General features: G+C 34.0%; 1 protein-coding gene across 1 annotated transcript; it reads right to left on the minus strand.

The window, feature by feature from the left end:
- Positions 1–10,205: 10,205 nt before the first annotated feature.
- On the minus strand, positions 10,206–24,032 carry Yipf5 (Yip1 domain family member 5). Its single transcript, XM_047556903.1, has 6 exons — positions 23,905–24,032; positions 23,268–23,387; positions 16,566–16,738; positions 15,273–15,418; positions 13,008–13,189; positions 10,206–11,726 (listed from the first exon to the last, which is right to left on the minus strand). Exons 2-6 carry the CDS (start codon positions 23,375–23,377, stop codon positions 11,564–11,566), a joined length of 774 nt encoding a protein of 257 aa, XP_047412859.1. The 5' UTR covers positions 23,378–23,387; positions 23,905–24,032; the 3' UTR covers positions 10,206–11,563.
- Between the last annotated feature and the right edge of the window lie 3,320 nt (positions 24,033–27,352).

Below are 27,352 nucleotides of genomic sequence, written 5' to 3' on the forward strand. Positions count from 1 at the left end.
GACCATGAAAATCACTACATACTGGTAAAGGGAACAATACAAAAAGAAACTAACAATTTAGAATATTCATGCCTGTTTTAGCCAGCTTTTTCACTGCTGTTACTAAATGATCTGACCAACATAATTATAGAGGAAGAAAGGTTTATTTGAGGATCATAATTTCAGAGGTCTTAGTCCACAAAAGGCTGGCTCCATTCCTCAGGATTTGAGGTGAGGCAGAACATCATGGTGGAAGAGCATAGCAGAGGGAAACAGCTCACATCATCAGGAAGGAAGAGAGAGAGAGAGAGAGAGAGAGAGAGAGAGAGAGAGAGAGAGAGAGAGAGAGAGAGAGAGGGAGAAAGAGAGAGAATCTCCACTCTCCAGATACAAAATATATACCCAAAGCCTCACCTCAATTCCAATCTCCTCCAGCCATACCCTACCACTTCAGTAACCACTCAGTTTATCCCTATCAGAGGATTAAATCACTGATTGTGTTAAGACTCGTACAACACAGTCATTTCTCCTCTTTCTTGCATTGTTTCACATACGTGAGCTTATATCCAAACCATGACAAATGCCCCAAATGTTGGTATACCTATTCACATAAAACAAAAAATTTCTTGATGAGAAAAAATAATTGCAGTAAGTGCAAATGAAATAAGAGTGTGAAGAGAGAGTTTATAGAATGTGAGAAATTCTTTACCAACTACTCTTCTGACAGGAGAATAATATCCAGAATATATAAAGAACTCAAAAATTTAACACCAAAAAACTAATAACCCAGCCAAAAAATAGGCAAAAGATTTAAAGAGACATTTTCAAAAGAAGAAATACAAATGGCCAAAAATTATATTAAAAAATGTTCAACATCTCCAGCAATTAGGGAAATGCAAATCAAAACAGCACTGAGATTTTTATCTTAACTCCAGTTAAAACAGCAATCATCAAGAATACAAAGAGCAATAGTTGCTGGAGAGGATAAGGAAGGAAAGGTACATTTATATATTGTTGGTGAGAATGCAAATTAGTACAACCACTTTGAAAAGTAGTATAGAGATTCTTCAAAAGACTAGGCAAGGAACTACCTTCAAAAGACTAGGCAAGGAACTACCTTATAAGATAAATACTAAGAAATCTGATATCCTACTCCTTAGCATTTATCTAAATGATCTAAAATTAGCATTCTATGTTGATACATGCATACCAATATTTATAGCAGCACAGTTCACAATAACTAAGTTATGGAACTAGCATAGATGTCCATCGATGGGTGAATGGATAAAGAAACTGTGAAAAAGATTTAAAGGGAGAACATGGGAGTACTGAGGAATGAAATCTACTGGGTTATACCATATTTCTATATGATCATTCCACAATGAAATATATATATCACTAATAAATGATGTAATGCACTAATTAAAATAAGAATAATAGAAGTAAGATAAGTAGAGGAAGTAGAAAGTAGATTGGGGAGGGAGGAGGGGAGGAAAGGGAAGATACTGAGGAATGAGAATGATCAAATTATGTTATATGAATGAATGAACATTGCATAATAAATACCACTATTATCTATAATTATAATGTAACAATAAAATATTAAAGCTTTCAATTCAGGATAGAAATGTCGTTCTATGTATTGATTACTTCTTTAAATTTTTCAACAATGTAGTTTTCTGTGAACATGTGTTAGCCTCCTTAATTAAATTTATTATACCCTAATTTTATGGATACTATTGTAAATGGAATTACTTAGTTTTTTCTTGGAATATTTATTGGTAGCATATAGAAATACAACTGACTTTTGTTAAATTCCTTTTTCTAAACTCATATCTTTTCATATCCTGTAAAACTAGTGGTGTGAAGAATGAAGTTAGAAAAATACTGCCCAAAGGGATATATTATTTTTGTCATAAAAACTTTCTTTGAATTTATTTGCTTTTCCACATCATTTGAGGAGGATTTTTAATGTTATTTTTAACATTTATGGTGAATTAAGTTTTTATCTACTTATATATCTTATTTCTAGAGGGAAAAGAGTCTAGAAAATTTGAATAACATTATAGTTAAATAAAAACTTATTTATCCATCTAAAAAAATAAAAATCACTTAACCAAAAAAAAAAAAGTGGGCAAGAAAAGTGTCAGTTTTGGTCATGCAAAAAGAAATAAATGTGAAGTCATTTACTCATTACCAAATATGCAAAATATGAATATTCTCAACTACAGAATTAAAGAAAAATGTGAAGAAAGAATTTGGAAGAGATTTTAGAGAAGACTCCAAAGGCAATCAGAAAAAGAAAATAAACTGTGGGGAAAAAGCATTAAAATAGAGAATATTCAGCTTGTTAAGGAGTAAGCCAAAAACAGAACTTGTTCACAGTGGGTACTTAATGTTCTGGAATTACATACAAAGATGGCACAAGTTCGCTGAGCAAGGATGGGAAATATTTCTCTATACACTAAACCAGGAAAACCCAAGCAAAAGTTTGATTCCTCCCATTTCTCCTTGAAAAAAAGTAGTTGTATTATTTTCCCCATCACTTAGATATGAACTTTTTGGTTCATTTACTTTTTTGTTAAAGAACTAAAAATAGGCAACATAAAACTGTATTGGCAATCACAATAAACACTACAAATTTGCTTCATTTCTACATTAGAGTCAGTGAAAGTTGGAAGGGATACAGACAGGAGACAAGGGTGAAACACTGAAAGGACACCATCAGCTTCCCTGTTTCTGTGTACTGCTGACTTGGATTGACATGCTACTGGTACTCCAAGGTCTCAGAATAAGCATTGTGCACATTTGTAAAATTGCTGAAACTTCCTCACTAAATTAAGAGATGTCCTCTTTAAACATTTGCATTTGTGACAGATTAAATTTCTTAATATCCTGGCTTTTGGGGCCCAACACATATTCAGCAATGACTCATTGTGGCTTTATATTCCTCTCCTCAAAAGCGTAGGTTGTCTACCATGGTATTTCAGATGAATGCAGTCATAAAGCTGGGTGCACATAATTACCAATCATAGTGATATGCGTTTATACATTTTATTTTTGACCTACTTATGAATATTGTTCCTTTGTTCTAAGTTACACTCAAGTAAATGTCATTGTATGTCTGTGTATGCTTGCAAAAACATGTATGCCATTATTGCCTATTTTATTGTGTGAAGAGATTTATGAAATGCTCTGTCATGTTTTTATGTTTCTCAAGTAAACTTCGTTTAAAAAGGTAGATAGGGGCTGGGGAGATAGTTCAGTCGGTACAGTGCTTGCCTTGCAAGCACAAGGCCCTGGGTTCGATCCCCAGCACCAAAAAAAAAAGGGTAGATAAATGTCTTTTTAAAAATTTAACGTTTTTTTCCAGAATTACATTTTTGGGATTGTAGACTTTAAGCATTTTAAACTTTAGGGATTTTGATCTTTCAGGATTTCAACATTCTGGATTGTGGTGTTTGGGATTGTGTTTTATGGAATTATAGTCCAAACACATTCTGACCACGATATAATCATTACCAATGTGGAGGAAGCTATTTGGGGGAACTGTACCAGAAGCTAGAGCACTCTTGGCCACAAGGGGGTGGGAAGGAAGGCAGATGAAATAAAATCAGTTAGGATGGTAGTGAATGAATACTTTCTTCCAGATCTTGGCCAGGGTCTACAGGTTCCCCGCTTTAGACCTAAAGGATGGTGACCTGGTATCATCTCAAGTAGAGAAAACAAGAAGATTCAGGTCCAATTGCAATGTGAGACATTTTAGTGTTTAAGGCAAAAATTTCCAACATGAGAACTGGAACAGATTTCTGAGAGGTTTTAGAAGCAGGTTAATATCGGCAGCGATTGGCTTGTGTTATGTGGATATGTAAAAACTGCTTTAGAATCATAACATGCTTTTCTGCTATTTTATTTGCCTTTAGTACTTAGTGCTTTTATACCAGATACATAGGCCTTATTTTGATACATCAAACTTTTTATTAAAATTAAATATTAAATAAAATTCTTTAGCATATCTTAGCACAATCTTTCCCTATTGTCCTTCTGCTGATTCTTACAAGATCATAGGTTCCCCTTACTCAGCTCTTGTTCTACCTTTGGTAAAGACAGAGTTTCCATGTTCATAAATGATTCTCTGTTATTTTTTGTGACATAAATAAAAACAGAAAATCAATGTAACTTTTATGTCATATATTAAATTCTAACTTTAGTTCAGAGAAGATGTTCAAATATAAACATGGGTAAACACCCTTTACCTCTTTGGAAGTTCAGTTTAATCTTTTATTCAAACCACAGAAATGATTGAATTTTTCATAGGAAAAGTCAAAACTACATCCTAGCAGGAAAACTGTGAGCTACATGAGAGTCAAAACAAAATATGACTGAAAGAGAAGGTAAAAAATTGAAACTCAGTAGCTGGGTGCAGTAGCATACCCCTGTAATCCCAGTGATTTGGGAGGCTGACTCAGGAAGCTGAGGCCCGAGGATGGCAAATCAAGGTCCTCCACCTCTGCAACTTAGTGAGAACCTGTCCCAAAATAAATAATAATAAGGCTAGGGAATGTGGTTCAGTGTTTAAGAGCTCCTGGATTCAAAACCTAGTACAAAAAAAACCCACAAAAAAACAAAACAAAAAAAATCGAGCCTAGGTTTAGAATGACCTTGTGCAGACCCGTACATCTAAGGATTACTGGAATGGACATTTAAGCTAGCAGATTTTGTTCAATATGACTCTTCAGAGTGATTTTAAATTCACATTTAAATAGTACAAAAATAGTCTCCTAAAAATATATTAAAGAGCAATCTTATTTATAGGTCATAGGATCTTACAAACAGAATATCAAAACAAACAAATGCCCTCAAAGTAAACAAACTCTATTCAAAAAAATGAGCAGAAGGAAGGCATTCTAAATCATTTTATTAAGAAATTCAACTCTTAGAGTTCAATAAAAATTTATGTAGTACACTAATTTCTACAAATGTTTAAATTTGAGGTGTTATTAGTCTTCTCTTTTTGACTTTTTAAATGTAAGTTTAATGAAAATTTATTAAGGAACTCATTTCCCTCAACAAAATATGTTCTACATGGCCATATCTTTATTTGAAATGCTATAGGATCCATCTTGTTGCAATCAAATGCAGATGTGTTTCAAAAAAATCCTTCAAATAGTTAGATAAAACATTATTAAATATATTTATTTCCTAAAATCATGTTGAGGTTGAAAACGTTTTTTTAGTAGTCATAACAGACTGAATTTTAATTCATTGTACACAAAGGGGGTACTACTCTTCTTAATGTCATAAAAATTTAACTCTTTGGATTTTAAAAGAAAAAAATTGGGCAATAAGGCCTAATTTGGGCAAAGCCACTGTCATCATGCTATACCTTTGATCTTATCTCTTGTATTGAGTGTGGGTACAATTTGATTAAATACTGAATTCAATGAGCGTGGAGACCTATTGAAGGGGAAATTTTTAAAAAGTAAGTTTTAGAAATTTTTGAAAAGGTAGGTTAGGGAAAGACTTAAAAATAACTGTCAGACTGACTTTTCCAAGTAATCAAGAAAAAAGAGCTCCCTCTGAAGTCTTCCTTGTACTGTGGGAATTTGAGTAGGGGAGGAGACCTAAGGTTTGGTAGGATTTGCTTTCCATTGCTTAAGAACAGTATAAGAAAGTTGAGATAACTGAGAACAAGAATGATGCCTTTTATAAACATGGGGTGTGATTTCATCATTCAACAAATAAAAAATATTCTCAAAGTAAACAAAAACCATTAGGAAATACAGTTGTTAACATTTCAGAATTTAAATTCTGATTTAACAACAATGATCAACCTGAACACTATTAAAAATAAATGTCACACTCCAGGAATGAAAGATTGCTAATACCAATGCAGCACTACATAGATTTGAAAAAAAAAAGTGCAAAGATCCCTATTGTCTGAAAACAGGCTGGTAAACTAAACTCTGCTCATATAATAAAACGATATCCAGCCATTAAAAAGGATTACATAAATCTCAATATTCAGCATATATAATGATGCTCATAATAGCTAAATTTAAAAAGGGAAACTTGGAAACCATTATCCTAAGTGAAGTAAGCCAGAAACAAAAGGTCACATATTGTAGGCTTCCACATATAGGACATGTCCTAAATAAGCAAATTTGGAGACAAAAATTTTATTGTGGTTGGAAGGGCAGGGGTGGGGGATTGAAAGGTGTAGGGTTTCCTTTTGGGGTGATGGAAGTATTCTGAAGATAGAGGTGATGGTTGTACAACCCTGTAAATATACTAAAAACCATTGAGTCATACTCTGAAATGGTGAATTGTTATGCAAATTTTAACTCAATAATGAATATTTAACAAATAAGATGTGTCATGCATGTATTCAAATGTGTATACAAGTCACTGGGAGGGGAAAGAGGATACTTGTATGTAAGTGCACCAAAGTACACAGTAATTTTAGGGAAGTTAGGGAAGTGAAATTTGGGGGTCAACTTCCCTTTCTTCCCTCTTTTGGTATTTTTTATTTTCTGGGCAAAAGTATTATATTGTGTCTACCTTTAATAAAATCCATCATAAACCCTCCTGTTTAACTCTACAAAGATATATTAAATGTTTTAGTGGTTGCTCTATCTCCTATTTCCCCTCTCCATTTTTTAAAGTTTTTTGACACAATTTACGTACCATAAAATCTACTCATTTTAAGTATCTACTTTACAGGTTTTAGTAAACATACTGTTATGCAACTAGGGCCACTCAAAAAGTCCCTCCTGCTCATTGCAGTCAATCCCACCATTACCTCCTGACAACTACTAACTGGTTGTCTATTGATCTGCCTGTTCTAGATGTTCATTTAAATGGAATATGATATATAGGCTTTTGTATTTGGCTTTTTGGGGGGAGGGGGTTAATGGGGATTGAACTCAGGGGCACTCAACCACTGAGCCACATCCACAGCCCTATTTTGTATTCTATTTAGGGACAGGGTCTCACTGAGTTGCTGAGCACCTCGCTCTTGCTGAGGCTGGCTTTGAACTTGAGATCCTCCTGCCTCAGTCTCTCAAGCCTCCAGGATTACAGGTGTGCGTCACTGCTCCCAGCTGTATTTTGCTTTTTTTGATTTAGTGCAATGTTTTTGAAGGTCATCCGTGTTGAAACATGTTGCCATGTAGAAGTATTCATTTTTATCATGGTAATGGTATAATTGGAAAAGGAAATAAAGCTGTTTCCATATTCAAAAGAAAAACAAAATAAAAGGGTTTTTAAGACCATTCTAAGACTCTACCAAATCTTCCAATACTACAGAAGATCATAAAACTGAAAACCACCAACAAACATTATAAATATAATAAAGACATTTTTTCAGAACTACATTTTAACTAGGAAAAAAAAACATATTGTTTTATTTACTTTTAGGATAATCAGAGTAAGACAACTAAGTAAAATTTACAAGCATTTCATATGTTACCACTGAATACTTGGTAAAATTGTGTGTATCCCAAGTGTCAAAAATGTACTAAAAACACCTTAGTACAAAACTATTCACCCTGCAAGTTATCAGTAGATTTAGTACTAGTTTCAGAAATAAACCAAATTTATATATGCAAGACAAGCTTAATTAGTTAAGCTCACAAAAATGTAATAGCTGATTTTTAGAACCTAATGTGCTAAAGAAAGTACTTTGCTTTTAAATTAGAAAAACAGCTCTGTATTTAATTAGTCCTCATTTGACTATGTAATCACCTTAATTTATTTGCACAAACATAGGACATTGTGCTCCATCAGCAATGTTCTTCATTAACAAGAGTAGGAACTTTGTGCACAAGAGCAGAAGGAATATTTCCATCTGTGATGCAAAATCACAACTGCATACTATCAGATTTCATTCTTTAGTCACATTTGGTGGTTTTAGGGTCACCATTCTGAGATGCATATTAATGATAAATTTTTTGACTAAGTATCCTGCCATTCCCTAGAAACCAACAACTTAAATACTTAATGTTTCATTTTACCTATCACCCAGTTATAAAATGGGTATTTACTTGGTAATAAACAAAGTAACTTACTAAAATTCAAGCAATAGTAATGTATAATAATTCAAGCATCAGTAATTTGTATGGTGCAGAAGCAGAGTTAATTTTAAAAAATTCTTCACTATAGTATAAAATAATGTTTCAATTGTAGAGAGGCAAGGATAGGTTTTATTTAGGCTGCTGGAAAAGCTAATGACATAGCATTCTTATCTTTCATTAGAGTGTCACAAACCAATCCTTCCTTAAGGCATTTCCAATAAATATTGATATTATGTTAATTACCTATCACCAGGCTTTCTCCAAAATCCTAAATAACTCTGATAAGGAAAGACTGTCTTGTTAACTCATATAATTATCTTTGAAAAAGTACTTATGTTTTTGCTTGAATCTAAATGTTCCATTTCTAAAGTTCATATTCTGACACATGCACATCATTCAAAACAGATAACTTGAGAAATAAAGCTTTTATTTTTTTTATTTTTTGAAATTTAAAAAAATTGAAATCGTTTAGTAACTAGCATTTGAAACTTGACATGACAACACAAAATAAGTCAGTGGACAGTTTGTGAGCACATACTAAACTTGGGGCATTATTTGGGTAGGAGGTTTGCTCTAGGGTAGCATTTTAAAGAAAGGCTTGGTGCTACTCTTTGCAAGCATGCTTTCTATTGTGATTTGTACCATGGAAGCTACTATATTTGAAAACTTCAGGCACTACTTTATGAAAGGTTAAACACTGTTATATAAATATATGTGTGTGTGCATTTTTTCCCCTCCTACAGGGCAAGATAAGAAGCTCGACTGAATTATTATCTCAGATCTGCTCTATATGACAACAAATCTTGAAACATGGTTTTGACTTTCTACTTTTCCATGACTGAGTGCAAAGTACTCTATAAGATTCTAACTTCTACAGTTTCCTTTTTATTCAAACTCTAAATTCTCCCATTCATATGGGGGGGAAGAGTGTATAATTTTGAATCAAATACACTTTTCTTTTGGTAGGTAAAGCAAAGATAATTGCATAATTTTAACATAGAAAATTTATCTTTCTTAGCTTTGGAGAAGTTGAATAATGCTTACTAAGGTCAAAAATACATACATTCAAAATGTCAAATATACAGTACTAATTGTTACCCAGAGTCATGTAAATTAGATACATTTTAAAAAATTCTCTTTGGTTGGATGCCAGTACCCAAGGATAGCATTTCAAGATTTATAGAACTTTGCATGTGCACTACTATGTCTTTTCCAACAAACCTAAATAGTTCTTAAAAAATATGTAAACACAAAATGATAGCAAAGTCATAAAACATGCATATACCCCATGTGTTAAATTAAGTACATGTCCATGGCATGCATTCACAAGTAAATAACAAAGAAGTGTGCTTTAACTTGCCACTCTACACACTGAGAACAAAACCCGGAGTGAGATACAGTATGTGTCAACCTGTCATCTGCACAGTGAGCTTTAGTTACTTTATGTTAATCACTGTGTGAACTGAGCTATGCTGAGTGTCTCTAGTATTTAAAGGTACTTGTATGTTTTTGGCATAACAAGGGACTTAAAGTAAGCCAGATATGCTATATAAGAAACAGAAATCTATTCAATGCTATACAAAAAGAAAAAAAAGCCACATTTTTGAGACACAGTATACCAGTCTTTAATGTATACATAAATATTACTATATATATTTTCAACTTGGAATTTTATAAGGGAAATATTGGTTGTATATGACTCTTCATATAACCAAACAAACTCTTGCATCAAATGCAATTTCACCATATGGCTATTTTGACAGAGCAAGAGCTAAATGTTAACTGGTTTTATATGCCATTATTTTGGAGCTAAATAAAAAACAACCAGCAACAAAAAAATGTGTACAACAATTTAAAAATTATTTTGTTGTGGGTATAGGCAACATATAATAAAGCAATTTTATTCATTTAGGGAAAGTGGTTGACAATTAGTGTTAAGTCTAACCAAGAATGAATCTAATTTCCAAAGCATCATCTCCCTTGTTCCCAAGAGCTTAATATTAACAGAAGACATTCGTACATTGTCTTAACAAGGACTGTATTTATAAAAAAAAAAAAAAAAAAAAAAACTGAAAAAGGTAAAGATACTATTCAAAGATATTCAAAGATAACAATAAATTATTCTAATTTTATAAGTTTGAAAATCTAATCAAAACTATTAGCAAATGTTTCTCCTGAAGATTAAGTATGAAGAAAAATATATTTATGTGATGCCAGAAATTAGAACTTAGGATCTTACAGGAAATGTGTTTTAATTTACCCCACACTCCTTTTACACTTGAAAAATTGCTCTACAAATTCATCAGTATGGCATTTTTTCTTTAGTCTGAAAGTCTCTTTTTTAAAAAAAGATAACATTTTCCTCCCCGTACCATGACTTTCTCATAGGTGTAACAGAACTTATCTAGAATTAAAGGCAGTTTCTCTATAAAAAGCCAGTGATCCACAAACAGGACATAGTATTTTCATACAGATTCTCTGGCTAGAAAGCTTAAGACTATAAATCAAATGAATTCAATGTAAGGAAATAAAGTAACTCAGTAAATTTCTTCTCATTTAATCTTCTTTTTCTGATTCTATACTAACTGAATTCTATTTTTAAAGCTAGTGTTAGGTTGGGAGTCAAGAGCAAACCCTAATTAGAGAAAATGAGACAGAAAGAACAGTGGTTTAATAAAAGTAAACTCAACAACACAGTTAAAATTAATTGGGAAAACTTTAATTAATAAGCATCAAATGCACTTTACATTGATAACCGCAATACTCAAATTGTGAAATTTTAAATATTTTTCTCAAAAAAGGTTAGTGATTTTCTTTCTCTTGGGAAATGTGGAGACCCAACTAAGCAATAATGTGGCCAGTTCAGATTTAGATAATACTAATATCTCTACAGCTGTTTACATTTCATGTCTATAATAAGGTAGATTGTGAACTTCCCATATCTTTGAATTTTAGCAAAAATTTTCATGAGATAATTTACAGGAATATCAATATTTTTGAAGTGCAAACTCACAACACTGCACTGAATTCTTTTTTGTTGTTTCAGTGCACTTAACTTGAGAATAGGTAATTTTTCTTTCCTAATTCCTTGGAAAATATTTCTGCAATAGTTTTTGTGTTTTGTTTACTATAACTGGGTTGTTTTTAAGAAAGATTATCAGCTTTGTGGTTAGTTTCCCACAGTTGATAAAAATCTATCAAAAACATCATAATATAATTTGTAAGGAAGAAAAGTTGTTTTTCAAAGAATGCAGAACAGGAAAGAAATAGCACTTCTTATTTGTATAAGCGCAAACACTTAGAGCTAGTCATACTGCAGGTAAATCCAATAGAGTATTCAAAAGTTCTATAAAAATGAACAAAAGATACATGTTTACTTCCACTGCTTCAATAGTGTATCGTAAATGTGCAGGAGAATTGTGTTGCAGCAGTTTGCTGGTCCAATTTAAGAGTTCAAGGTCCTTTTTGTGTATTTGGCCCACAGATGTCCACATTCCAGTAAGTTCAGTTCAAAAGACGGAAATTAGGGCGAAGACTCCATATAACAAAGCACACGGATATGCTACTAAAAGTTGTTGTCCTTCCATAGCTAATGCAGAAATAAAAATCTTGGAAGCAGAAAAACTACACCATCCAATAATCCCAGCAGTGAGAATGATTCCTACCATTCCTCTGTAACAAAAAAAGGGGCAGGGGTAACAGGTGAGATTAGTTGTACAAGAACATTACGATAACCTGTTCTAAAGAAAAGTATTTCAAATACACATGTAGATATATACAGAAATAATCAATATTTTTTTTTCAAATGTTAAAATGTGTCTCACGGTAAATTCAGTAATGCTGAATCATTTCATGTGATACAAAGCTAATGTAAAACTACATTTTGCTCTTTTAAAATATGAGGTTTCCTGATCTTGGCACTTCAGACATTCAGGCTGGTAATTTCTTTGTTGTAGGAGCTACTCTTACATTAGGAGCATTATTAGGACATTCAGCAGCATCCCTGGCCTTTAAGATACTACCATCCCTGCTCCCCCACAGCTATGACATCAATATTGTCTTCAAACATTGCCAAATGCCCCCTGGAAGCAAAACTCTACTGGATATAAAACAGCACTTTAATGTAAGAATAACTTCTATAAAATTCAAACATAAATATATCAATTCTTTACAAATCACAAGTACAAAGCAGCTTCTTCACAACAATCTGAAGCGTTTTTATCCTAAGAAGGAATGCTGCAAAGCCATTATCTTGCCAAAATTTTTCTACTGCTCTTCTCTTAAACATTCATTTTGAGTATCTAAAACAAAGACTAATCATTGGTAGTGTCCAGAACAAGACACAAGGAGGTGCTTGAACTACTTAGACAGAATTTGCACATTGGTCACAAGGAGGAACTTCATGTGCAGTAACCAACTTTTCTTTTAAATCTAACTTAAAGGATTGTTTAAAAAGTACACATATTTAAAGTTGCATACAAGTACATCTGAGAACAAGGGAGACTCAAAATAGCCTTTTATCATTAAAAGAGTATGTTTCCTTTTCAATTATAATGCTGCCAAATCAAGAATATGTATTTATTATTCATTCATTTCACATATGCCCAAAGGCTTCAAACAATTTGACATGATCTAAAACATTAAGAAGGACAAGCATAATTTTAAGAATAACATGAACTTTTCTGTGTATTATATAATGATCACAATTATTAAGTAAATAAACATAAACTAGTATAATTCTTGATCATAGATAAAATGAGATGGCATAAGATTTTAAAACTTATTCCCAACTTCTGCTGTTCATCACCTAATAGCATGTAGCACAGTTCTTACTTACAAGAGGCACTATCTGATATATTTGTTGAACCAGGGATTTCAAACTGATGATGAGATGAATGAATCCTATTACACAGAACCAGTCAATCAAACCCCAAGATAAAGAACAGTACTTACTGCAAAGAAAATATCACTGCAAAGCTGGAAAGCAGGATCATGGGAAGAAGACAGTATCCCAGAACACTTGCCACACAACCAAATGAAACACCTGTCATACTCATTAAGTTTAATAAACAGAACATCCCCAGACATCCAATTGCACTGATCCCATATACGTAGCCAAACTGGATTTTACCAGCCTATAGGTAAAGAAAAGATAACAGGTCAAAGGGCAAAAATAAGCTTATTTTTTTCCTCTAAAACAGTACATTTAAAAGATAATTAATTCAAGAGCAACAAAATCTGCAAATGCATATATTCTTCACATAGGGAAGTAAAAGAGCAGATGAGATTTCATATACTTTGGAAACGGAAACTTAAATTATCACTACCCAATACACAGATATTTAATTTTCCATTTTCCAGGTAACATTTGAACTTGGCATAGAATTGAACAAATAAAAGGACAAAATCATGGTATAATTACCTAAACTAGCTGATTTCTAAAAAGAACTTTGGTTGAATTTAAGCAAATAAACCACAAAGAGGGGAAGGAAAGGCATTCAGAATGCTTGAATAATTGCTAGAGATCACTGGAAGGCAACTTATTTCATCCCAAATGCTCCAAAGCAACTTATTCTCATTGGCATATGTAGCCATAATCTTTCTAACAGCAGAAATAATTTTATCAATCACTTTATATAGGTGTTAGAAGAGCTAGGAGGAAAGAAGTCAGGATAAGCAGTAAGTGAGGGCTCTGTGGGGAAAAGAGGAGAAAAAGCAAGCAGAATATAATGGAACATATATTTTCCAAAATAGTTATTTTTTTAGTTCTTTGAACAAATAACAACAAAACATTAATTCTGTTGTGGTAAAAGACATCACTAGACAATTTTAGAATAGCAAAGAAGCCAAATTAGGACTACCTTACTAGTCAAGGTATGTTAAAAAAAAAAAATCACTATATTCATGTTAAACTATCACTAGAAACTATCTGTAGAGGAACCCTCAAAAAGACCTTGATTTTTCAGATTTTTTTCTCATTAATACTCAATCTTAAAAATTCTTCTACATTTCATGCTGCAAACTGAAAAATCATTGGAATTTTTGAAACATAAAATTTATTTGTAAATACTTCATTAAGGTGTGGAAATTTGAAAAAGCTCAGCTGAGTTCACTGATGTATTTATTCATGTAACAATAATAAAATTCCATTTCATAGTGCTTTTCAAAGTGTTCTGCTATAAACTGTCTTGTTTTAGCTTCAAAACAATCCTGTGGGCAGCACAGGGTCATCTAGCAGAAGGAGCTGAAGTTAGATTAAATAACTTTGTCAAGAACAAAGCAGGTGTTCAAGTCTAGCTCTCCTGTAAAAATTCCATCTTTTATTCACTACATTATTTATCTCTTACAATTTGGAGATATAAAATAAAACAGTAATAATTATCTTTAAAATATCTTTTTGTTCTAATATACTTTAACATTCTTGGGGAGGTGGAAGATATGGAAAAATAACCCCTGTAGTTCTTCAATGTTTTGACTCATTACAAGGTAAAGCATGTATAGGAAAGTAACCATGAGTACAACAACAAAACACTGACCAAAGTCTAGCAATTTATTTATTTATTTATTTTTTTGCGGTGCTGGGGATCGAACCCAGGGCCTTGTGCTTGTAAGACAAGCACTCTACCAACTGAGCTATCTCCCCAGCCCCAAAGTCTAGCAATTTAAATAAATAAGCAAAAAATACTATCATTTTAAAAAAAGACAAAAGCAGGCAAGGTGCTGTGGTGTACACCTGTAATCCCAGTAACTTGGGAGGCTAAGACAAGAGGAGCACAGGTTTGAGGCCAGCCTCAGAAACTCAGGGAGACCTTGTTTTAAAACAAAAAGTAATAAGGGATGAGGTTGTAGCTTAGTGGCAAAGCACCCCTGGGTTAAATCCCCAGTACACATACAAAAAGACAAAGAACATTGTTAATACCTGCAAAGTAAAAAGAAGAGATTCAGACTGAGGGATTGAAGTCACACATTATATATTTTTCCCTTATTGTTTTGTTTTGTCCCTCATTGGACCACTTCTTGGAATAAGAAATTATTTTTTAAACACACTATATGGTACTATTGATGGAGACATGATCAATAGGTATAAATTTGAACAACTTAATACCATCCAAAACACATAAAAGACTTGAGGTATAAGCAAAACTTCAAAATGTTTTTTTAGTAGAATATTTAAAGACTGTTAAATCTCAAACTGAGAGATGAAACTAAAAAACTTACCAGTAACAACGTGGCTCCAAAGGCAAGGCAAAAAACCATTGGTCCTGCCAAATCAGTTTCATTCATAATGCTGCCATCTGCTACTTTTAATGGATGTAGCACTGTTAGTGTTTTTTGCCAGATGTGGTCAAAATTGATACCTAACTCTAAGGCAAAAGAAAATAAGGATGTCAACCAGAATCTGTGATATACCTTTAATTTCCCAGAATCTACATTTGATGAAGAAACAAAATCGAACACTCAGCATCAAAAGAGAATCTAGAAATATTCAACAATACTACTTTAGTGAATCCTCAACACCAGTCTTTACTGTTTGTGGTACTTCTATAAATATATAGCTTCTGTTTAATGTTGGAAAGGGTACAGATGTGATGAAACAGATACTCATTACATCTCTCAGTTATGACTGCACAGTAAAAAATACATGGACAGTGTTAACAGAAAGGGGTTCTTTATCTAAGGCTTCAGGAATACCTGGTGGTCCGTGAAATTGTATACAAAACTATGTCTCTATGCATGTTCACATTTTCTGAGGACAGTATTCACAGCTTTCTTTAGACTTTCAAAGGATATCTAGTCCACACACACAAATAGTCAAAATTACTGCTTTGTAGGTTTTGAAAACTACAATATTTTTAAGTTATGTCATCAGTCTGTTAATCTATTTCCATTTTCATGTACAATAATCACTACTGTTATTTCGTTTCTTTCACTGACAGAATTTAATTAATAATCTGAAGTGAAAATCAGTGTTTACAAACTGATATACTTTAGTATTACTTTATTAAAAAATTCTGGTACCCTTTAGTCCCATGTGGTTTCACATACACTTTGTCCAAAATGAGCTCCTAGCCAGGTGTGGTGGTACACACCTGTAATCCCAGCAGCTTGGGAGACTGAGGCAGGAGGATTGCAAATTCAAAGCCATCCTCAGCAACTTCACAAGATGCTGTCTCTAAATAAAATACAAAAAAAGGGCTGGGGATATGGCTCAGTGGATAAGCACCCCTGGGTCCAATTATCAGTACCAAAAAAAAAAAAAAAAAAAAAAAAATTCAAAATTTGAAATGCTCTGAAACTGAAATTCTTTTGAATGCCAGCATAATTTTCAAAAAATTTCAGATTTTGGACGATCTCAGATTTCAGAGCTTCAGATTAGGGATGAGAAACCAGTGAACTCTATGAAAATACTCTAACATCTGAAAAACTTCAAAATCTAGAACACTTCTGGTCCCACGCTTTTCAGTTAGGGCATATTCAACTTGTACTATCAAATGTTACAACAGATCTTACCTTCTAATAAAGGTGGTTCATCCTCAAAGTTGTTTCCATAGAATGGCTGAGGTGTAGCTGGAGTATATGTCTGAGTTGGCTGGAAAATCTGACCAGTGTATGGTTGCTGAGGCTGCATCATGTCTGCAGGGACAAATCGGCCTTGCTGCGAGTAGTCATAGCCAGCATACTGTCTACAAATCAAACAAAGTTAGTTTTCAAAAGTATTTCAATCCCTTGATAGTTGATATCCTTGAAATTCCTAAATTTTCATTTGACAGCTACAGAATCTTGGTCATGCTATTCCTAGAATACTCACTTTGCCAGTGTTTATAAATGGTTGATGGAATGATTAAAAGATCAAGCTGATTATCTACCCTGAAAGGTCATCTGCTTTTATAGAGAATCTCCCTGATGTCAGTATTCATTTGTGCAGTGTATTTAAGCAGTCTACAAACTATTACATTTCAAACATTAGAATGTTAACAAATAAAAACAAAACTATTTTTCTCCCTTAGTGAGGGTATGTAACATAACAATATTCCATGAAATACGTTTATGCCTAAGAAAATGAAAAGAAGTTATGATAACAGACTTTGCACATTATATAATTTTCCATGTAATTTGTATACCTATAGAATCATCCTTCTTTTACTTTTCATAATGTTACTTTTTGCAAGTGGGTAAATCTCTAACATTCTTTAAACCTCAGCATGGAAAAATCAAGTTTGTTTTTTGTTAAAGCTTTTTGAATATAACAAAACATAATTAATACACCTTGCATTCAAATAGTGCTTTTCAATTTTCAAAGTGGTTGTACACCTATTGTCTCATCTGATTTGTACTGAGTAAATCCTGGATTTAGAGGGAGATACCTGACCACTGGTGTTTTAGTGACAATGGCAAGAAGGAACCGAAAGATGTGGAAGCCACACCTTTAAATACCTATTTCACCATGCTCTGGAAAATGTTCCTAATCTAGCTATATATTAAGAAATACAGAAGTAAAATAATTATTTTAAAAGTAAAATATTTTAAAGAAAATTCCTTAGTCTATTAAATTTTTTTGATTCCTTTTCAAAAAATACAAAAATCTAATGAAGTCCATTAATTTTGACTTTTTTTTTTTGGGTACCAGGAATGGAACCCAGGGGCGCTCAACCACTGAGCCACATCCCCAACCCTTTTTTATATTTTATTTAGAGACAAGGTCTCGCTGAATTGCTTAGAGCCTCACTAAGTTGCTGAGTCTGGCTTTGAACTTGAGATCCTCCTGCCCAGGCTCCTGAGCCAGTAGGATTACAGGAGTGCACCACCATGCTAGCAATACTGACATTATAAAATAAAAATTAATTTTTGATTGAACATTTTAATTAAAAGAAAATCAAAATAACATAAATGTTCAGTTACATACAGTCCTTTTGGAGTTTCCAATGTGATTCTCAAAACATAATCTTTTTAAATGTAACTATGTGCAAAGCACTGTTTCAAGTGTTTAATGTGAATTCTCTCATATTGTCCTCACTATAACTCCAGGAGGTAGATATTATTGTCTTTCTCATTATAAAGATGTGGAAACTGAAATTTAGATTAAAACAATTTGCCCACGGAGGTGCCAAGATTCAAAACTAGACTTTTTGACTCCAGTGGCCAATGCTTAACAATTTTAATAAAAATCACTTTGAAATCCTGCCAGAGATAGTTGTAATATTTTATTCAGTATGTATATTTAACAGCTTTTTTATATGCAAATATGTTGATTTCTACTTATACACACACCCATCCACACATGCACACCACCCAACAGGGCTAGCTAGTTGAACTAGGATAAGAATTCACAATTCCTGATTCAATATAATATACTATTGTGTTGCTCTCTGTTAAGATTGGAGTCTATGAAACTATAACTAAACCTCCATATGGAGGTTTCTACAATCTGCTTAAAAAAGACTATTTTATTCTCTGACAAAGAGAGAGAGGGAGAAAAAGAAGGAAAGGAATGTGACTCAGTAGAAAACCAAAAAAAAAAAAAAAAAAAAATACTACAGACTAGCAGTTCTCAAACTCTTTGGTATTAGAACCCCTTTATATTCTTAAAATGTATTAAAAACCTTAAATGGGCTATTATCTATCAAAATTTACCACAAAAGAAATGTTATGTTTAATAAACATTTAAAATATTTATAAATTCTTTTAAAGTGACAATTCCAATACATTTTAACATATCTTTATGAAAAAATTTTTACAAAAATTCATTGAAAATGTCACACCATATTATATTTTTGAAAATCTTATTAATGACTGGTTTAATAAAAGATAGCTAGATTTCTATAACTGCTTCTGAATTTAATCTGTTGTGATATATTGTGCTAATTGAAGTTCTTAAAGAAAACCCATTCTGCAAACATGTAGTTAGGAATAAAAAGAGTACTATAATAAATCTCTTTGGGTTCATGAATGGTTTTTTGAAACTACATTAAAATACAAAACAGAGTGGTAGTATTTTAAAATTTAAGCTGCAATATGGAACTTGAAACAGCATCAATGAACTTTTGGTGCCATTACATTAAAATATATGGATCTATCTTACACTCTTGGATCTTTCACTCTAACATAATTCTGTAAACATCATGCTTTGGTCATTTAGAAAAGTCAGTATTAATTTTGCCTATCTTCCAAATACTGTCATATTTCATTCTACAATATTAAAAAACTTTGTATTTAATATTGTCATTGTTCTCATCAGAAAAATGGTTATTAGGAAGCTGACAATTTCATAGTGATAAATATTAGTTTCCCAAAATGTCATTTTCACCTGAAAACTCAAAACTCATCATTGGAGAAACATACTGTCAGCAGCTTTCTTTGAAATGACAGGCTCACTTACTCATTTTTCAGAACATATCTGTTAAACACTCAAATTTGAATAACCACAGTTTGTCACTTCAAATAAAAATGGTCTCCATGAAAAAGCTGGTTGCAAACTGGTTCCACTTGCAACTCAAATTGCACATGTGCATTTCTTAGCGATACCATAACTTCAGTATGCAATAGATGTGTTTTATGACTGTTTCCCATTTTGTCAACAGAATGTTGAAGCAATGTATATACTAATGGGTCAGGATTTAACAAAATGACAAATGTTATTGCATCATTAAAGGAATCCTTAAACAAAACTGACTCCCTCTGCTCTCCTACAGGTGTGTGGCCATGAAGAATACAACTACTAGAATGATTTGATACTCCTGTGAAGATTTATACGTAGGTAGCAGCAGTTTTACCAAACACAGTTTTACAACATCGGTGCAAATGTTAACACACCTAACATGTGCACAGAATGTCTTAGTATTGCCATGAAAGTAACTTTTGGTCTTAAAAGTCCCCTGAAAAGTCTCAAACATCCTCTAGAGTCTGTAGTCCACCCTGAGAACTAATTTAGATCCATAAATTTGAAGTGAGGAAGAGAAATAATGAAAGCAATTGACCATTTCTAAGCTGGCATCATCACTATATCTTTAAGATGCCACCTGAGAAAGACAACACTGGAATTTTACTACCTCCCTTTTCTGGCAGGACCTGTTGAGGAAAATGGACTCACTCCTTTTAAACAAAAACATGGTATGGCAGACATAATCTGTATAGACTAGCAACATTTTCACAGCAGGGAAAGTAGCATATGCTAAATCAATCTCTCAAAAAGTACTCTATGTCAACAACAAAGACAAAGCTTCTTATTCCACAAAGATATTATCAGTTAAGTCAAAGACAAAAACAAAAGCTCTCAGTGTTTTTTTTAAAAAGTGAATAAAAATAAGTGACTGGTATTGCTAAATATTTTAGAAGTGTACCTAAAATACAATGTGGCATCTTTTCAATATCACATACACACAAGATAAAACAAAAAACAAAAAAATAGATTATGACAAAAGAACTGTTAAGGGCTGGGGTTGTGGCTTAGTGGTAAAGCGCTTACCTAGCACACATTAGGCACTGGGTTTGTTCCCAGCACCACATGAAAAAAACTAAAGAAAGAAAATAAAGGTATTGTGTCCATTTACAACTAGAACTATTAAAAAAAGAATTTTTAATTTGGTTTTATGTTTGTTTAATTTGGTATATAAGTGTATCAATGATACTTATGAAGTACCCATAGAAAACACCAGAAAATGTGAAAGCTGACATCATAGGAAAATGTCAAATGATAAGACTAATAAGCCAAACTTGAAGACAATCCAAATATTATGTTTTTTGAATCTAGATTTTCAGCAACAAAGAGTTATCAGCTGATCTTTGTTAACAAGTTAACAAATGACACAAAATGAGACTTGGTAAGCTAAGATGAAGGTTTAAAATATAAGATTGCAGGTTGATCTATTTGCAGGTAAATGCAGAAGTGAGAGTACAACTTCTTATAAAGCTAAGAAACACATATTTATTACTACTAATATTGAACACCTTTTGTTTTCCTAATCATTATTTATAAACTCATACTTGTTAACTGGCAGCAATGGCTACATAAGTACATGAGATATAAAACAAAACAAAACAAAACAAAAAACTTCACTAATACTGAAGCAAAGCTTGGGGACCCATGATTTGGTTGGAAGGGAATTGTGAGAATAGTTAGCAACAGAATATTTATACAACTTCCACATGGAGAACTGCAATTAGATGATTCTAAGTGGAATAAGAGGATAAGTCACATTTTTAAGTGACAAATATGGACAGGTTAAAAAAGAAATGCTAAGGTAGATCAACCTGGGAGGCTACAATCTAAATGTAACACTTCTACAAGTCTAAAGATTAAGATCTTTTGGTTAAAAACAGTCTGGCATACAGGGACAGGGTCTCCAAAGCTTGACTGCTAATAGCTATGATGCTGGCCAATCTTTGGCTTTGCTATACACAAAGCAATCACCAAAAATACATATTTAGGTAAATTAATGAATGGAAACCTCTATACATGATATTCCCATTCTACCCAATTGGTTGATCAAAAGAGATAAATACTCATAGGTATATAACTGAGCACTTGAGAGCTCAGAGAGAAAAAGATAATTCATAGATAGAGGACATTTTTAAATGTTCACCTCCACTGTTCAACAGGTTATGTATTTATATCTCAAATTTATCAGATTTGAAGAATCTATGGGTTACAGAAAGGTTAACCTATCTACGACAACCACATAGTGGGGCTGAATTTAATTTTTCTTTTTTAAAAATCATTGGCACTCAAATGTTTTCTCTGATATGTGTATGCTGATCCATAATGGGGAGGGGAGGGATGAATGGAGGAACTCTGGATTGGGCAGAGGGAAGTAAGTGGAGGGAAGGGGGCAGGGAAGTGGGAAAGAAGGTGGCATGAGATTGACATTAACCTAGGTACTTGTATAATTCCACGAATGGTATGGACTCTACATCATGTACAACCAGAGAAATGAATAGTTGTGCTACATATGTGTACAATGAATTTAAATGCATTCTGCTGTCATGTATAACTAATTAAAGCAAATAAAAATTAAAAAAAAAAGGACAATGAACTGCTCCCAGCTTTAAAAAAAAAAATCATTGGCACTAATGTATTAATGCAATACATTCTAGTATTGCACACTTCTCACACACTGACTAAACACACAATCTTCCCTTGTCCTCCATCAGAGAAAAGTCTTCATGAGGCTTTAAATCCAGGATCCACAGATAAACAACAGATGAAGCATATGTGTATTTCTGAAAATTGGGTCCACAGTTTTTTAAGATCTCAAAGTGGTCCAAGACCACCTAATAATGTTAAGGAACCCTGGGATAGAAAACTCCATTTTATGGGAGACCAGTGAGATTTATCTCTAAGATTCCAAGAGACTAAAGATAGTTCTAGAAGAAACTGGTAAAAATTCTCAGTTAACACACTTTTGCTGTGAACTCCAGGTATTATAAAAATATTTCATTTTCTTTTTAACAGTTCAGGTTGAAAGGCTTTGAATTTTCCTCTTGAATATGCAACTGGTAATGTCAGCTTCAGTATGAGCAATAATAAAAATGATTATCAATTGCTATATGAAAATCACCTGATTACTCATAACAGGAAGGTTACACTGTTAAACAATCTTGAACAGTGTCATTAAGCACTTTCAATTAAAGTTGATACCTTTCTTTTTTTTCTTTTTGGTACTGGGAACTAAACCCAGAGGAGCTCAACCACTGAGTCTCATCCCCAGCATCCACCACTTTTTGAAAAATTTTGAGACAGGGTCTCACTAAGTTGCTGAGGCTGGCTTTGAACTTTTGATCCTCCTGTCTCAGCCTCTTGAGCTGCTGGGATTACAGGTGAGAATCAAATAGTTGATAAAGTCAGAAAAAGATTTACTACACAAGCCATCAAAAGATTTTGATGGTCCATGGGGACTAAGTAGCAGCCTATTTTCTAGGTACTTGAAGTTTGCATTCACATTTTAAAGGAGATAGAGATATTGTAACTATCTCAATAAGCTACTTTTGTACTCTGGCATACCTAAAGATTTTGCAGAAGATGCCAAATTCTAAATAGCATAATCCCTTGAAACTCAAATTAGTGTCACAGATCTCTCCAGAAAAGAGAGAGTGTTAAAAATTACATTCCTGAAAGGGAACCCGTTCACACATTCAATTTTAGACAGAACCAAATAGTTTGAATACATGCTTTCAATGCAGTATAAACTAAATAAATTGCCAAAGTTGAAAGGTTACTTGCTATAAGGTCCTCCACTTCCTCCATAATCATAGGACGGCTGAGATTGGTCATCGATGCTGTAACTTGTCTGGTAGAATTCCGTGTTTAAGTTGTCAAAGCCTGACATTGCAAATGATCTGTAATAAAAGAGGAAAAGCAAACGCTGTTCATGTCCGAGGCTCTATTGAAATTGTTCCTGGCACTTTGCTTAAGCAAATACTCAAAACGACTTTCCCCCAGTAACTGTGGGGAGCAACATTTGGAGGGTGGTCGGGAGACGGAGTAAGGAAATGTCTAGTTTCTAAGTCGAGGTCCTGGAGGACACTTCTATCTCAAGGAGCAGATAAGCTTTTGGTAGGGGCGAGGTCGTGGGAGGAGTGACTCCACAAGGATCTAGAAAAGCAGTAAAAAAAGATGATTCCTCAGAGGCTTACAACTGACAACACGACAGTCTCTTTGCAAAACGAGGCTTATTGGCCTGCCAGCAAACTGCAGGATCCTGGAAGGTCGCACCTAAGGTGCAGAGACCGTGGCAGGGAAAGGAGTTGAAAGGGAGTAAGGGTCTGAGCGAAAAGCGCCGAAAGAGGGCAACAAGCCGAGCCGCACTACTATCGGGAGAAGCCGAAGAGTTTACCACCGGCCTGGGACACTCACCAAACGCGGGGGCGGCAGCAGTTGTACCTCCAGCGGCCCCAAATAACCCCCAATCCAAGTTGTTCCAGACCCTGTTGTAGCCCCGTTGCTACGTGTCACAGGGCCAAAGAACTGCTTCCGGGGCACGCTCGCTCGCGCAGGCGTGTTGGCAGGTTTGGGCTCTGGTTGGACACCCGGCCGCGGTTGAGGGGGGTGCTATATACAGAGCATGCGCAGGATCTTGACCGGCCAATGGGAAGAGGGAAAGTGCTTCCGGCACCTGGTGAGCGGCGGAGGCAGAAGGCGCAAGCGCAGCAACTGCTAGTTACTGACTGGGTGGAGGGAGAATTTCTTCCTTCTCCCAGAGCTGGGAGAAAGGCCGGGAAGCTGTAAAATGAAACCTAGAGCTTCCCCACCCCTGTGCACAAGCTACAGAGCGGCAGTCTCTCCCCACGTACTGTGATTCAGGCGCAGTACTAAACAGTTCATAGAATTTAATCTTTGAAACCTAATGAGGCGGTGACTCTTTTACTTTACATTCGTGAGTCTATTGAAGGGTCACTCATTCTGTGCTAGCTGCTAAGAATCTAGTGGTGAATATTAGCTTTATGGTAACTGCCCTTCTGGGCAAGAGGGCTAATTAAGCACATAGAAATAAGTTGTTATTGATATTCTTAACGTCTCATAATTCTTTGAAAGATATAGTATTCATTTGGGAAAAATAGCCTTAACAGCACTAAGAGAGGGTGATCAAAAAGCGTTAACTTGAGAAGAGAAGGAAAGAGGAAGAGGGAAGGGTAAAGGCAGAGGATGGAAGAAGAGCCTAAGTGTTTCAGGCGGAGGCAGAGAAAATAGCATGTGCAAAGCCCAGGATGAGGAAAAAGCATGATATAAGTAAAGGTGTAAATCAGGCTTTCTGAATCTCTGCACTACTGACATTTTGGTTCAGATGGTTCTTTCTAGGAGTGTGTGGTGCCCTGTGCATTGTAGGATGTTTGGCAGCATCCCGACCTCTATCCATTAGATTCCAGTAGTACTCCTTCGCCTGAGTTGTGACAAAAATGGTTTCGGACATTTTCTGGGGTCACTTTTTCTACAGTCACATTTTCCAGTGTCTTTCCCAAGGTGGTGGAATCCCGAATACTGTAACTCCAGTACCGTGCTATTAACCAATAAGCAGAACTGTCTTTGAGGGTAGAGCACTTAAATTTACACAGTGTGCTCTTTCATTATATCCTGGGATCGAAATCCTGTGGTCCTCACAAAAGAAACCAGACCATTGCTATGGGGCCAGTTTCCAAAGGAATAATAAAATTTCACTGGTTGAAACTTGACTCTGGACACACATAAGCGCCTCAAAATAAAACAAGTAAAAATAAAACAAAAAATACTCCCCTCCAAACAAAAGTAGTAACAGCAAAAGAACATGGCAACCAAACCAAAAAACCAAGGCGTATACCCTAGAGCCCAAGAAACAGTTACTTTTTGAGGTTCAGCTCCATCAGTGTGAATTTCTGAAATTACTCATTGAACTGTTTAATTTTCCACCTTTTACCAATCACTTTAGCATTTATTGATGCAGTATCTTGTGCACAACTTTAGATAGAATAACTATATATTATGATTTGCTGGAGATAGTTCATTGTTTTATTTTATGCCTTTTTCTCCAACATTATTAATAGTTAATAGTCACCTTTTCATTCTCAAGAATATCTAGTTTAGTTCATAAATTATATGGTTGTGGTCTTTAAGCTACATTACCCATGAAACTAAGTTTCTAGTTAATAACTATGCAATAACCCATCAACTTTTATCTGCTTAGTGATTTTATGGCTGAAAAAATTCTAATCTCTTCTTTCATCTGATGTTTCTATTTCTTGCAGTCCAAAAGAGATATCACTCTCAAATTTGAAGGAAATACAAGAACATGAACACTAAATGTCTGCTTAGGAATGAATTGTTGAGCATAAATTTTATTCACACTCTGCTTTTGCCTGTGAAAGCAATTACCAAATGTATTTGTCTTCCCTCCAACTTTTGCCCCAACTTAGAAACCAAGCAAGAAAATTGAGTTACCTGATTAAATCTTCCATATTATTTGACTTTGAAACATAAGCCAAGGTATCCTGCAGAAGTTCCTTGGGGACTTTGAGAACATTTTTTAATTTCATGACTAGACATATAGTGCTTTCTTTTTGGAAAAAAAAAAAATTTGAAGTTGCTTCCCCTGTCTGGGATAGGCTCCAGAGTGTTAAATTAAGGGAAACTGGTAAATGTACTGGCCTCTGTTAAAGTCATCAAGCTGACTTATTTACTAGTAGAAAGCCTTAGCCAGGTCATGAGATGATGGAGCATGAAGTGGACCCTGTGAGAGCTGCTTTCTCCTGCTGTGTGATACAAGGTATCAACAATCACCAATCTTGTAACAAAAAAGGAATAGATATTCTAATCATGAATTACATTTTAATTAGTTTGACAGTTATACTAGTGTAACACTAATACTTATATATACTTCACAAGTACACATGAAATAACTTCATTTTCTTAGAATAGCAGTGAAATCATATGTTGGTATTATTAGAGCGGCCTTTTCCCTCTCTGTTTCATAGTAATTATGTCATGTGCTAGGAAAAGGGTTTGAACTTAGGCAGTTTTCCCATTTTCAATGATATACCCAAATACCACTTGAAATGGAGATTTGGCATTTGTACCTGTATCATATTCATATCAGTTCCATAATGAAACTTGATAACAGTAAAAACCCATATAATTGCCCTATGTCTTTTTCACTATCTCCACATATCCCAAATATGACTACTATATTGTCCCAAAATTATTCTTTATCTCTTAAAAAGAGTTTCCTCATTTAGTCTCCTGTATTAGAGCTGTTATTCAAGTTGTGCTTCTGTTATTTTAATTATTTTATTTTGAACAATAAATTGTTGTTTTGGCAAGATAGATTTTCCTGTAATGATACAGAATACTTTTGGGTGCAACTAGTTTTCAAATGGCAAAGAAATTTAATGCTGGTTTAATAATTATTTTGGAACTTTGACTTTAATATTGCAAGGCTGTTGTTTAACAAAAGTCTTTAAAAGATATTTTTAAAAACAATATTTTCATTGTAGAGATCATAAATACTCTTGATAACAAAAACATTTCTAATCTTAGATAAATGTATATTGCGGTTTGGGAAAAGAATTTCAGTGACAGCTTTGGAAGTTCTGTATCTCCAGTTACTTAGAAGAAAAAATAATGTAAAAGAACCAGGTTCAGACAACTTGTACTGGTCCCTAGTGCTGGCAAAGACACTGGGGCCATGGTGAAAGTGAAACATTTATACATTGTAACAACTAATAACCACGTATCCTGTGTGCCAGACACTACTCCAAGCAATTTGCCCCTTTTAACTCAAATACTCCTCCTACAACCCGTGAGACAGGTTCTGTGTAACTCCTGTTTGACTCAG

This window comes from Sciurus carolinensis, chromosome 6 (assembly GCF_902686445.1).
Source record: "Sciurus carolinensis chromosome 6, mSciCar1.2, whole genome shotgun sequence".
Taxonomy (NCBI): Eukaryota; Metazoa; Chordata; class Mammalia; order Rodentia; family Sciuridae; genus Sciurus; species Sciurus carolinensis.